At 51.3% G+C, this 14861-nt stretch overlaps 1 protein-coding gene across 1 annotated transcript in view; it reads left to right on the top strand.

Annotated features, from left to right (window-relative positions):
* Positions 1-14644, top strand: part of LOC135905322 (high-affinity choline transporter 1-like) — a 56556-nt gene extending 41912 nt beyond the window's left edge. The window contains exons 8-9 of the mRNA XM_065436352.1: positions 1151-1839; positions 14353-14644. Coding sequence (XP_065292424.1) covers positions 1151-1839; positions 14353-14518 — 855 coding nt within the window. The 3' untranslated portion in view covers positions 14519-14644. The remainder of the gene's footprint in view (positions 1-1150; positions 1840-14352) is intronic.
* Positions 14645-14861: the final 217 nt, after the last annotated feature.

Raw genomic sequence — 14861 nt, 5'->3', positions numbered from 1 at the left:
GGCCGTCGCAGACAGGCCTCCGCTCATGCAACGCGTTGTTTCAATATATAGTATCGTGCGACGCGATCACCGCATGCCATCGGTGAACAGATGAGGGCCCGCTCCTATGGCGCCATCGTGTAGCGGTCGTCGCAAGTCTTACGCGGCACTGCACTTTTCTTCTCACGCTGCGCTCAGCGTTCGCTTTCATATTTCTCTGTGCCCGTTCGCTCGGTTACGCCGAGGGACAACGCCGACGCTCGCCGCAATAATGGGCGCCTAAGTGCTGCCCTCCAAAATAACTATACAATGAACAGCATCAGGCTATTCGGAACATGTAGAGCAGCTGTTACATCATAAACTGTAGAGCAGCTTTCAGTATATACAACGTTGCGAACAATCAGAATTATGAAAAATACCATATTCATTCTAGAAGTTTAAACATACAGAAGAACGTTGCAAATAAATAGAATAATGAAAAGTCAACTGTCTATTTAGCCCATTAAACGCAAATTACTTTTAAATTAATCAACACAACCCTCTTTTATTCCAGCCGGCAATGAATTCCACATTAGAACACGTTATATATTTGCAGTGAGCTTGCCGTATTTATTCGTGGGCGTAAGCAATAAGTAGTTATTTTTTGCATGTGGATTATGAGTATAAAGGTAAGTTTATATATGATTTATTTCAAGATAGCAAGAAAAAAAAAGAAACTGGTCCCTAATGGGTTAAGTAATAAGTAGTTATATTATTTAACAAGAAGCGTCGATGGAACATGACGAAATTAACTAGGATGTAGCAAAGGAAACAGAAGCTTTCTGGACACGTACTTAAACATAAAAATTCCTCTATATCTTTTCAGATTCTGCATTGTTAAAATGTTATGCGTAAAATGCAACGAAGGAGTCTGAGACATAAAACCACTAAAGATTATACGTATTGCTTGATTCTGAACGTGTTCAACTGAGGATAAGTGAGTAACGTACGTATTGCTCCATGGTGAGATGCAACAGGTTATATGACTAGGGGAGTGCTATGTTTTTCCTTCTTTTTCGATTTGTTCTGCAGTATAAGTGTACGTGTTCTTTGGAATCGCAATATTTTCTTCCAGCGTGATGCAATTCTTGTCGTTACAGTGTCCGCTCAATTGGCATTCCGTGCTTCGCAGGCCACGGATAAGGAAGTGATCGGCGTGATGCGCGTGTCCATTGTGCTGGTGGGCGCGCTGGCCACCTTCATGGCGCTCACGGCCGAATCCATCTACGGCCTGTGGTACCTCTCCTCGGACCTGGTCTACGTGATCCTCTTCCCGCAGCTCGTGTGCGTGGTCTACCTCAAGGAGCACGTCAACACGTACGGCTCCTTCGCCGCCTACGTGGTCGGCTGCTTCCTGCGCGCGGGCGGCGGCGAGCCCATTCTGAAGATACCACCCTTCATCAAGTACCCCTTTTACGACTACGAGCAGGGCGAGCAGCGCTTCCCGTTCCGCACCTTCTCCATGGTCATCAGCTTCCTCACCCTGGTGGCGGTGTCCGGCGTCACCTCGTGGCTCTTCGCCGATGGACGCGCGCCTCTGAAATTGGACGTGTTCGGCTGCTTCCAGCCCGACGCCAAGGTGCTCGACAAGGTGCCCGTGGTTGAGGGCGGGGAATTGAGGGCGCCTGCCGCTGTGGGCCCACCGCCCGCTGCTCCCGAGCCTGTCCTCACGCCGACAACGGCGGAGACGTCTGCGACTCCGGGCGGTAGTGCGTCGGCGTCGACTACGCCTTTTGACGCCGCAGGGATCATGCCTCATGGCACCTCGGAATACAAGGTGTCGCCAGTCGAGAAGATTCCCAGCCGCATAAAGCAGCACTCGTAAGTGAGCCGGCGAAGAGCCTTGTTATTTTCCTTTATCTTAGAGCGCAGCTCTTAGTAGACGCCTGTTCCTGCCGCGAGCGTCGGCGTGACCGAGCGAACGAGTTCCGCGTAGAATGAAAGCGAGCGCGGAGTGCAGTGGGAGATGCACGAAATGCGATAGCGCAGAAGGAGTGTGCCGCGGAACCATGAACGAGGCGGAAAGCGGAGGAGGATAGGAGGGATACGACCTGTGCGTGCGCTAAGTTGCCGACGGCCGGGGCAGGCTCAGCCGCGTGGGCAACCTCATCTGCGCTTCGGAGGGGGGCAGGGTGCTGTGGGGTGGGGAGGACTACGCTCGACCGCGGCGTCAGATGCTGAGGTCAGTCCGCGGTATGTGGCACGGGGACCACTGCTCCTGCAAGGGACGATGCCGAGCGGCTACGAGTGAGGCTTGGTGTCACGCTTACTTGGAAGTTGTCGCCGCTGACACTGAGGGCACGACTTCCCAGCAACGAAGAGCCACTGTTGTCCTTGGTGGAACGAAAGCGTGAGAATGAAAGCCTAGTGACGCGCAAGACGGCCTGTGCGGCGGCGATGGCTATATGCGATATGGCGCCAGAGTAGCGCGCGCCGTCTGTATGGAATAGAATGGAATGGAATGGAAAACTTTATTGACTCTTTTAAGGTTTTAGTGGGTCGAGGCCGAAGTCTTCATTCTGGAAGCTTGGGTCCTCTTCAGCCATGGAGCCAGGGCTCCACTGAGCCGGGCCGCCTCGCACGCGTGCGCTATTAGGGCTCTTTGAGCCTCTAGCTCGCGGCTGGTGAGCCAGCTCTTCCATTGCTTCGCACTTGGTGTTTTGTGTTTGTGGAATGCCTGGTTTCTTGTACACTCCCATGTAATGTGGTATAATGTTGGTTTAACTCCACACCACGGACAGGTTGCGCAATACTGCGTGGGGAACATCCTACTTTGTATGTGTAAGTCTGGGAAGGAGCCCGTTTGCAGTCTCCGCCATCCTGCGGCCTCCTCCTTTGTTAATGGTTTATGTGGTGGGGGAGATTGATATCTGAGCCCCTTATAGAGGTTTAATAGCTCTAAATAGCTGTTCTCGCAGTTGATCTGTGGCCCCTCTGGGGCGGTTGACGTTCCTGCTCGGCTGGTCATCCCTCGAGCTAGGCTGTCTGCCCCTTCGTTGCCCCTGATCCCTGCGTGGCTTGGTATCCAGATAATGTTATGTGTGGGTTGTCCCTCAGCGATTGGAACTCTGCTGAGGATCTTGAGCGCCATGTTACTAATTCTGCCTCTTATATAGCTCCGGCACGCCTCTTGTGAATCTGTTAGAATATTGAGGGATATTCCTGTTTTATAACCTTCTTCCGCTGCCAGTGCGACAGTGATTTCCTCTGCCTCGGTTATGTTAGCCACCTCGGCCGTGAGTCCTGTGATTAATTCTCCTTGATTATTTACTACTACCGCTGCCGCGTTGTTTTTGTGTGCTTATGAGTATAGGGACGCATCGGTATAGACTGTATTGTCCCGATGTCCCATCGTCTTTTCGTAAAACTCTGCCCTAGCCTGTCTCCTATTCGCATGGAGGTTTGGGTCCATGTTGCGAGGGATAGGTTGTATGCCTAGTTTCTTTCTTAGTGGGTATGGTATTGTGGCCTTGCTACTTTGTGGTTTTTCTACTTCCCGACCTAACTTTGTCAGGAACGCCCTTCCCGTTGTTGTATTGCTGAGTCTTCGTACTTGTGCCTTGAGCTGGCATTCCCTTAGTTCTTCAAAAGTGTTGCTGATTCCAAGTTGCATGAGTTTGTCGTTGGATGTGTTCCTTGGGAGGTGGAGAGCTGTTTAATACGCTTTCTGGAGGATGGTCTCCAACTTGCTCTTTTTCGGTTTTGGTGATTGCATGGTACGGCAGTGAGTATGTGACCCGGCTGACTATCAGGCTGTTGACCAACCTGAGTGTGTCCTCCTCTTTCATGCCATATCTCTTGTGTGCCACTCTGCTAATCATTCGGCCCACCTGTCCTGCTGCTTTGTTTAGCAGGCAGATTGTGTGGCTGCATTTCCGGCTTCCTTGCAGCCACATGCCGAGGATTCTAATAATCTTTTGTTCCGGGATGTGCTGTCCTTCTAGCCTTACTTCGAGCGGGGCAGCAGTAGGGTGTGTGCCCACCCTGAGGAGTTCAGATTTCTCCGTGGAGCATCTGAGGCCTCTTTGCTTTGTGTATTCTTCGATGCAGGCCGCAGCTTCTTGTAGTGCCTCTTGTTTATCCCCAAGTGAGCCTTGAGTAGTCAAGATCGTTATGTCCTCCGCGTATATTGCGTGACTGATTCCTTGGATCTTGCTAAGTTTCTTGGTAAGGTTGACCATTGCTATGTTGAAGAGTACTTGCGAGATTACTGAGCCCTGCGGAGTGCCCTTGCATGGCGTTTGATAGGCGTCACTCCGTAGGTCTCCCAGGCCTACTGTCGCTGTTCTGTCTGTTAGGAAGTTTCTGATATAGTCATGGACTTTCTTCCCGCAATTTGTGGTGTTAATCCCCTCCATAATGGTGGCGTGGGACACGTTGTCAAAGGCTCCCTTGATGTCGATGGCCATGATCACGTTTTCCCCGTTTTTCGGCATTGTCTCGAGTACCTCTTCCTTTAGCTGTAGCAAGATATCTCGAGTGAAAACAAAGCACTGCATGAACGAACGTCTGTCTGCGGCGGCTGCTGTAAATCCGACCCAGGCGCTGGCACCACGAGCTGGCTCTCGCGATCTCCGGTTTAGTGAGGCAGTGGTGCCACACTTCGCTCCCTTTGAAACGTGCCACACCAGACTAATTGCCTGCGCCAGCCAATATATCGCAAAATGAAGGGAGTATCGTAATCATCGGTGATTTTTTTTTTGCGCATACACTCGGCAAACATGTACCCTGAGTGCACTGTAGTGGGTTCCGTCTCGCAAGATCAATGTGCGCGCTCAGTGACGGGACTTATGGACACACAAACGATCAACTACGATCAACCTTGATGCGCGCGCAGATATCCGAGCGGTTCGAAGACATCTCGATCAGTCTAGGCGCCCCGCCGCAACCCAGCGCTCTGGAATAGTGGTCATATTGTTCTTGTATATGGCTCATGTATACAAGGACTCTATTCGCCTCGTTGCCTTGTACGGCAGATATGTACAGGGACATCGTTGCAGCTCGATTCTCCGCGTTGTTGATGGCGTACTTCGGTTTATCTTGGACATAATGTCCGAAATAAACAGCTGCTCTTCAGAGCTGCATTGGAAAGAGAGGCGCCGCTCTGAGCATATGCACAGGGACACTATTCGCAACAACTGAAGATAAACACTCCCGATTTCAAAATTATCCGAATTCGTACCAATGACATAAATCACATAATCAGCGATGTAGCAAAATTAGTAAACAAGTACGTCAGGGCCGGTGTGGGGAACAACAGTGTAGTCCAGTTCGTGATATTGCAAAGCTGAATCCGCAAGCGAAAGCTGCTGTACCACTGAGTCGCTTTGCGTTTCTCGGCGAGGAAACGCTTGTGCCTACACACTTGCGCTTAATTGAGATTATGCATAGAAACGCGCTATGCTCCCGAAAAATTACCTTTCCCCTTTCTTTTTGTCCGAAGGAATTCAAATAAATTCTGGTATTTTACAAGCCAAAACCATGATTTGATAATGAGGCACGCCGTATTAAGAGACTCCAAATTGATTTTGACCCTCTGGGATTCTTCAACGTGCGCCCAATGCACCGTACACGGGCTTTTGCATTTCACCACTCATCGAAATGCGGCTGCCTCGGCCGGCATTCCATCGCGCGCCCTCGGGCATAGTAATCCCAACGAAATAGCCACTGCGCCACAACGACCGGTAAAAAAAGAACCGAAATTCGAATCCTTAGACTATATGTATACAGCTACTTTAGCGCAAGTCAGCGCATAGGAGTTGCCCGTTTCCAAGTTCGGCGAATTACATCGCATCGATACTTCCCGTGCGCTTGGCCGAAAAATTCGGCCGCGAACGGCATTGCCGTTGCATGCTTCACGTGCAGTCTGGGCGTGTAAAACAGGGCCCGTGTTCACAAAAACCTCTTAGGCTAGAATTGTTCGCAAGAAAAAAGTCGGCCTACCCTGATGCTGGACGTACCTTTAATGAAGGGCGCCAACCAAGGGCAGAGATCACTTACAAAATAAAAGGTTTGTGTGAATTCGGCCCCAGATTTTCTTGATTACATCGAAACTAGTCTCCTCGACAAGACATTCGCAAGAGAAAAAGAAAAAAAAGACGGCATTGTAAATTTGTTTGCCGGCGCCAGTTGTTCGCTAAAGGCTCGTTTAAGGGCCGTTTATAGTCCGACGTAACGCACGCGCGCGCGCGCGCGCGCGCACGCTACGTCACGTCGGCGAAAACGACACCTCTATAGTCGGGCGCACCGGCGCAGCTAACGTAACCGGCGGCTTCCAACGCGCCCCGACGGGCCCGGCGCCGATTTGGCTCCGGAGCCATTCGCGCGTCGAAGTCGGCGGAACTCTCGCACCACAATGCATTGCGCGCGAAGAAAAAGGCGCCAACACAACTCCGCAGACGGCTTTTGCGGACGGCGCGCGACTTGGCGAACCTTCTGCGCATGCTCCGAAGATAGCAGCCTACGGCGCGCGCGTTGAACTATAGAGGGGGTGGCATCTCGGCTGGCGCAGCGCAACCGACGTAGCGTGACTGAGCGCGAACGACGCTCGCCCGCGCGCCGATAACGTCGGACTATAAACGGGCCTTAAAGGCCCGTTTATAGTCCGACGTTATCGGCGCGCGGGCGAGCGTCGTTCGCGGTCAGTCACGCTACATCGGTTGCGCTGCGCCAGCCAAGATGCCATCCCCTCTATAGTTCAACGCGCGCGCCGTAGGCTGCTATCTTCGGAGCATGCGCAGAAGGTTCGCCAAGTCGCGCGCCGTCCGCAAAAGCCGTCTGCGGAGTTGTGTTGGCGCCTTTTTCTTCGCGCGCAATGCATTGTGGTGCGAGAGTTCCACCGACTTCGACGCGCGAATGGCTCCGGAGCCAAATCGGCGCCGGGCCCGTCGGGGCGCGTTGGAAGCCGCCGGTTACGCTAGCTGCGCCGGTGCGCCCGACTATAGAGGTGTCGTTTTCGCCGACGTGACGTAGCGTGCGCGCGCGCGCGCGCGCGCGTGCGTTACGTCGGACTATAAACGGCCCTTAACCTTTCTTCCGGCGTTATGCTGACAAAAATGCGCGTGTGCCTCCCGGGCCCGCATCTCACGTTATAATATCACACAACTGTGATGCAGTGATAAGCGATATAGCTGGCCAATGGCGATACCGATATTTGATATCCGGTCAAGAGTGTGGTGTCAGGAGGGAGCAACTGAGAACGGAAGAAATGCCCTTTCGCAGGCATATTGTAATTAAGGGACACTAAAAACAAAACAAGGTAAATTATGCCCTTCCACAATAACGAAAAGGCTGTGCTGAAAGCCGCGTCCGACGTCTCCCTTCAACTTCTTTAACAGGTACGTTACACGGGCCCGGCACTGTTTTTACGGAAGTACGCCCGATGTATTTTTTTCTTTTTTTTTTCTTGCAGGCTTCACGTTAAGGTACGTCGGCCATAATCACGCTGGACAGTTAAATGCATACGTCTCTCGCGTCAGCGTTCATTCTGTGCGAGTTGCTGTGCAGCCCGCGCTGATCAGCATGCTCGTCGTTGCTGCAACAAGGGCCGCATCTGATTCCAGAACGGAGATGTGCGCTTTCGCACAGAGACAGAAACGCATTCCATTCGGCCGGTGTGCTGCGACGCGATATTGTGTAAACGTGTGCTTCAAGCAAATCGTATGAGGCGTCATAGTTACTCGTACGTTTCAACGTAATTTCGACTGCGTCTGTTTCAACACTCTTTGATGCTGTTGGGTTCTGCGCAATCGTGATGAAAAACATAGATTCAGTAGCTCGCTTCGATGGTACTGCAGTGTCAACGTGGCTGAGGGCTCGCTTTTATGCCGAAACATGCAATGACTGTGTTCAATACGGTGTAACATAATTCGGTTTTAAACAAAATGGGTCCCAATTCATGTTGGAAGGTGGCTGGCCAGCGAAGCTGTGGTGTCACTTCATCGGATAGACCAATTAGACGGAGCCTTGTACTGGGTCCTACCGAGCCTGAGCGCGAAGCCGTCGTGCACATTGACGTTGTTGTTCCTTTCGTCGTTCATCCTGTTCGCGCTGCTCTTCAGGAGTCCTAACTGTGCGTGGCTCGCTTTGGGCAGGAACCGCTGCGGCCTGCCTATGGCCTGAGCACGATGCCGTATAGTGCATACTGACGTCTGTGTCTGTCGCCGCTGCATAATGTCACGTGGTGGTGACGCTCAAGAACACAGTAGCAACATAACACAGCAATAGCATAAGCTGCAGTTGCCGCGAAGCGGCAACTGCAGCTTATACGATGGCATTTCCACCGGGAAACGCTCTGCGCGAAGGCGAGTGGGATGAGCTTTCTGGTTCTTTTTTTGTTTCCACCGCACGGCTGGCTGTTCTGTTATAGCGTTGCAGTAAACTGCGCTGGGTAGCTTGGTCGGATATCAATTGACAAATATTCTTCTTCTTTCGTTTCTTTTTATTCCAGTATTGCTTGACCTGGCGAAAGCCTTTTTCGCCACTTGCATCTTGCAAGACTAGACGATAGGAAGCTATGCGTCCTCATCACTACCGGACAGTCACACCCACCGTCAGGTCACGCGACTAACTTTATTGCGCCCTAAAAATACGTGCGCTACAGAGCACATTAAAAAAATTGTAGGACGCTTAACCTTCGCCTTCAAGAGCGGAACGCGATAGCGTTATCGCACTCCGTCCGCACCGGCCCGGCTCGGAGTGCGGGACCGCGACGCGCCATGAAGGCGGACGCGATCATGGGGCGAGTGGAGTGCCACGCGTCGGGGCACTCCACTCCGTACCTTGCGAGGAGGGGGTCTTCTGTGTTTACCGCAAGATGACTGCGTGTGCGCAGAGCGCTGAAGAAATGTAGTGGAAACGTACTTCGCTACTCGTGAAACTGTGACGTTTGTAATTTACATGGTCATAATTACCGATATACACCGTAGTATAACTCTCCACGGCACGTTTCTAAGGCAACACCGCCTTCACTAGAGGCGATCTTGTACCGCTTTGATCGACCGAAAAAGCTCGTGGCTGAGTGGTAGCGTCTCCGACTCACACTCCGAAGACCCTGGTTCGATTCCCACCAGCCCATCTTGCAAGATATTTTTTTATCTATGAAGTGCTTTCCGGAATTTATCGCTCACGGCCAACGCTGCTGACGCCGACGACACCGCCTTTTCTGCGACACGAGCTCCTTGACGCTGTCGCGTTAAAACACCAGCATAACGTGGTGCAGAAATGGAGCAGTAAACGCACTTATATGCGTGACCCGGCGGTGCAATAGTTGTGGCTTACGAGCGGGAGTGAGGAAGTGCTGATCGCTGTCATTTGGAATTAAGAGATCTAAGTGGCAAAAAGGCTTTCGCCATGCTAGGGAAACTCCAGAAATTAAGGGACATTTTTTTTTTACTATTCACGAAACAACAAAGTAGGCGCCACAGGGACTCGAACCCCGCCTCACAACATGAGAGTCAGCGACGTTACCACTGGAACTTGCCGAACCGTTTTTTGAATGTGTTGCCATAGCAATTACAAGGACGCTCAAGGCAAATTTCCGTCGATGGCGACGGCGTCGCCGTAATCCGTATAAAGTCCAAGTTCGGGTAGATTGCGGCGACACGCTTTGCTGGAGATGCTAGAGAAAGCTTGAGAGGGTGAACCGCGAAGGCTTGTGGCTCGATTCGCCGGCGGCTTCTCGCGCGCGCTATGGGGAACCAGCGCTGGATAGGTGGCGCGGCGAAAAGAGTGCGTTGCACGCCGCCCTGGCGACGAATCGCGGCTTATCCCAGCCGCTCGACCAGACGACACCCACGTGCGCGGCCGTATTATAGTTCGTATGTTTGCGTTTTCGCGCCGCTTCCAGTAGACAGTTTTCTTAAAGAAGCTAGCGCCATCAAGGGAAGAAATGACGAAAAAAGCTTTTTAAGCTTTATATAATTTTCACAGTGTGTCGCGGCGAGCACGTGTGTTTCTTTAATGGTTGCGCGAGTGCCGTTGCCATGCGTGCGGGGCAGCCTGCCTCGCAAATCTACCAGCTATGGCACCGGTCGTGCTGCGCTATGGTTTCGAAAGTATTAGTTGGCCTGAGGACTTTTCATACTTCTCTGGCTAGACATGAAACATTCAGATGTTACTTCGCTACAGCATTTAATGGAGAAGAAAGCTTTATTGCATCAGCTGACTCGCGCAAGCAAGGGTTTGAGTGCTCCGCTGCTGGATCCGTAACAACGCTGGCTACATTTAGCACAATTACATAAGTTTACCGGATGCATCTCAGCGCCGAGTCCTCATCCGCATGCGCATTTTCAAAACACATAGGCGGCTTAGTCGCGCGTGCGCCGGCACTATGCGCACACAACTCGTATTACAAGGCAGCTTCCCTCCCACTTAATTCTTGGCAATGAATGGATAATATTCACTTTTCGTATCATTCGCTTCGTGCGGTGGCATTGGAAGGGGCTTGGCGGTCGTATTGCGAAGGGAAAATGGTTGGTACATATGCTCGATGGTGCATGCTCTTGCTCATTTTGTTTCCGATGAAATGCCGACTGCACATTCTGCTGTTTGGTACTGGCTGCCACGGCTGACCGTCTTCACTCTCGAATAAACGAAGCACACATGCGAAATTCGATTTAGAAACCAGCCCGACACCGCTTGACAGGGTGACAAGACAGGAACTTACTCCGCTCGCCTGACTGCTTTCCTACTTCCTACTCCTTTCCTACTTCCTACTCCTTCCTACTCCTTTCCTACTCCTACTCCTACTTCTTACTCCTACGCCTGACTACTTTCCTACTCCAACGCCGCCTCTGTTCTTGTTCGTAGGGTTTATATGGAAAGACGCAGAAGGATACATCCTCCCTCATCCCGACGTAGTGGCGGCACTTGTATACGCAACAGTATCGTCGGCGTCCTTTTGTTTTCCTTCGACTTTCAGCGCACGCAACGCCACTTCCAGTAGCAATCTTCGTCCGCGGAAGCGGCTGAGTTGTGAACGTTCTGACCACCAGGGCGGCACTGTAGGTGTCGTGAAAAATCAAGCGCTGGTTCCCAATAGGGAAGAAGCAGGGAGGGTTCGCCCCGTCATCTCATGACTGCAAAGGGGGGGGGGGCGGAGCTGGGAGATATGCGCGTGCTAGAAAGGGGAGGGGGTTGTGGCAGGTTAGTGCGCATCTCGATTTTTTGTGGTCTCTTCGTCACCCGCGCCCTATCTTGGAAGCAGTGTGCGCTGTGTTCTCGCGTGCCTAGTTCACAGTGAAGAGAGGTGAAATACGAAGGTGAATTCGCTCGCCACTGCTGCCGCTATTCATCACGCCAGCGTTCGGACAGCGAGTGTCTGTGGCCATCGAGTGAGATGTGTTCGTATTTGCCTGTGCACGCGTCACAACGTGCGCAGTTAGTAAGCGAATGTTTGCAGCAGTTTATGCAGTTTATAAAACTACCAACCTTACTTTGCATAGCTGTCAAATTTGCTGTCCCAATCATAGCTTCGCCTTTCGGACGAAACTGCGAGTTTTGTTCATTAACCACAGACTCAGAATTGGTTGGGCCTTTGCCGCATTACTTTCGGTAATTTTGGCGTTTTGAAAGACCGGTTATTGTACAGTATACGTGCACTGCTCTACCCTTTTATGCTTTACCATGTTTAACACCTAGAGCAACCTTTTATGACTTTTTTCCGTTATTAACCCTGCACTGCACTACAGCACTGGTTGCTGTCGAAAGGTGCTAGGACTCGTAGATTTTCTCGCTTGTGTGGCCAGGATTTCACATAGCATATTTTATGACGGGCAAGTCAGCCTGTGTGAGAAGGAGCTTTGCATGTTTTCTAACGACTGTAATCTGAAGGTAGCGCGAAGGCCCGACGTAATCGTAGACACTTCGTAACCGAAAGGTTACTCTAACCTCACCACGAATAAAGGATCAGCAAGCCGAAAAAATCGCGAGGATGAAAGGTTGGTGGCGACGCCACCTTGAAGTTTCCGCACAAGCACGCGCCGTGACTTCACAGATGGGTGGCGCCTTCACTTGTTATCGGCAAAAGTGGAGTGCATTGTATTATAAATGAGGCAGAAACTACGATTGGCAAGTTTTGGGAGCCTTTACTGAGCCACGACGGCCAAATATGAAAAGTAAACGTTAATATCCATGACGTCACACTGACACATCGGCGCTGGGTTATCGACACGAAAAAAAATGGAACGGTACTTCAACCTTAACTTTCTTTCCGAACGATCAACATATTGCCGCGAAATAACAAAAATAGAGTTTTGAAAAATCTTTTCGGTTCTAAACTTGATTGTTTCCCTTCAAGTGTCATTTAAAGCGCGGTGATTGCACTAAGTAAGCGGTCCCTCCTTTGGTAGGTGAGGTAGTGGACTCTAGTTTGCGGCGACCGCGGACGCGACAGTTGCCGCAGACAACCTGCTTACCTTGCAGATTTTGTATTGCCCTTCATTCTGAGCTTTCTGCCCACACAAAGTTTGTTCACTCGATATAGCGGACACGGCTCGACCTTAGAACAGTGGAGCTTCGGAGAAGTTAGGACCTGTCTCTATGGCATTTTAAACCCTGTTCACGTGCACCTCACCCATGGGGCAGTAGTACGCCAAAGAATGGAAAGAAAAGCCCGGGGTGACGGAGGAGTTGCACCGGATTTGACGAAGCGGTTGACAAAGTACGAGCCGGTTTTCATTTCTTTCGATTTCCTCCAATATCTCGTATATGGTTCTTTTGCACAACTTTCCTTTGCGCCTCTCTTGAGAATAGCTTGGTTGTCTTATTTGACGTACGACTTGCTTCAATTTGCTTTAGAAGTACTGAATGCTGGGCTTGTTGGTATTCCATAATCACGAAAGAATGGCGCGAACACACGTTGACGAGAAAGAAAAAAAAAATGAACGGCGCTCGTTCATGTCTTTCTTTGTCATCCCTATTTGTTTGCGCCATCCTTTCTTGAGTATTCGGTTTGTGTGTACCTGAGCTTTCGTGTTTCTCTTGTAATCGATAGCTATTCTTGTAGAGTTATTCATGCTCTTGCATACAGTCTCCATTTTTTCCTAGGAACCAACGTGCGATGCTTGTAGATCGAAGACACTATCGAACACTTGTTGTGCCCTTAGTCTCAGCACGACATTTTTAATGAGGCTTCTTTGTCGTGACAGCTTTAAACTAGATAAACTCCGTAGAATCTTGGTTTCAGCTAGTCGCTGCAGGTGTCATATTTCCGGCAATGAAAGGCGCCATAATAGACGCGAACAAAGACGTCCAGTGGTATGTCTCTTTCTCCGCGCCTACTTTGCGCCTTTGATTTCCTGAAACAAGACTCCATACCATTTCCATACCATTTCCATACCATTTCCATACCATACCATTTCCATTGACGGGGGCACATTTCCATGTGCCCCCGTCAATGGCGTGAAATATTCGTACAAATGTGCAGATCAAGTGCAACTGCCTGAGTGACCGGTTAAGTAGCCCTCGTGTGCCTATTCCGCTGTGCGCGCTCGTCATGGTCGACCTCCCTGCCTCGACTCGCCTTGCTTTTATGCGAAGCATATTGAGAGCTCCACCCAGCTCTTCAGACTCGGCGGTGTCGCCTTCAATACCACGTGACACCGTGACGTCACGACAGAGGAGAAACGGGGCTCCAACTCGCGCCGTCGCTCGCGGCGTCGCAGCGGTATATAAGCAGCTGCGCTTGCCTCTGGTAGACACTCACGAGGTGAGATGCCTCCTGGAGACAGATCTGCTCGTTGGATTGAGAAGCGAAGGTTGCGGCGTGCTAAAGAGACTGATTTTCTAGGTGGCTTTGGCTCAACTCTTGCAAGATGGGCTGGGTAGGAATCGAACCAGGGTGTCCGGAGTGTGAGACGGAGACGCTACCACTGAGCCACGAGTACGATGCTTCAAAGCGGTACAAAAGCGCCTCTAGTGAATGCGGTGTTGCCTTAGAAACGAGCTGTTTATAAGGCTCAGGCGTGCGTCGCTTGCTCAGGCGCACATTTCGTTGCCGCGCAGAACGCTGCGTTGCTCGACGCTCACCGCGTCTAATGCGGGGCGCGTAGTCGCTGTGCCGTAGCCCATAGTTGTACACCCCTTGGCGGGTCGACGGGAACGCTATCGCATTCCACTCTTGAAGGCGAAGCAGAGTTACGCATGAGTTGTTTCTTCGTCTAGCCGAACCAAATATAGCCAAGCAACAGCAGTTCACCAGGCTAAACAGTGGTTCAACAACTAAAATAAAGGCTAGTATGCTTCGCATCCTGGGCTTAACCTTAGCTAAGCCACAGCCATTTTTTGTCTCCCCTCCTTACAATTGAGCGTCTCCGCAATGGGTGTGTCTTGCAGAACGGAAACGACGTTCAAGAGTAACGGTACACCAGCGAAGGGCGACGTCAGCAAGGACCCGAACGAGACGACGACCAACAAGCGCAAGCGCAAGAAGCAACGCCGCTCCAGCCAGGAGTCAAGCAAGTTCGCACAAAGAGACACCTCGCAGCCGCCGCAACCGTAGGCCGCGCACGAGACCACAACCGAGGCGGAGCACTGAGCTGCCCTGGTGCCGCTGCATTCACAGCGAACGCCACGTTGGTCGTGGTGGCAAAGATAAAGAGAGAATGCGCTCGTCTCTTGGGAACCAGTTGGACTTGGGTATTTATGCACGCAGCCGAACCTCTCTAACTCTTAACCACGCATTGTGGTACACTTCGAGCGCTGTAGATATAAAGGTCGAATAGGATGCACGCAAGTAGCTGCAAGATATGCGCAGCCGTAACACGTTCCATAGAGGTGTCCGAAGGCAACCGATGCGTACCCGAGACGGGCCATGGTGAGGCCGCATGTCCACAAAGTTAGTT

Source organism: Dermacentor albipictus, chromosome 3 (genome assembly GCF_038994185.2).
Source record: "Dermacentor albipictus isolate Rhodes 1998 colony chromosome 3, USDA_Dalb.pri_finalv2, whole genome shotgun sequence".
Classification (NCBI taxonomy): domain Eukaryota; kingdom Metazoa; phylum Arthropoda; class Arachnida; order Ixodida; family Ixodidae; genus Dermacentor; species Dermacentor albipictus.
Note: the sequence above shows the minus strand (reverse complement) of the source record. Positions and strands in the feature narration are given on the sequence as shown.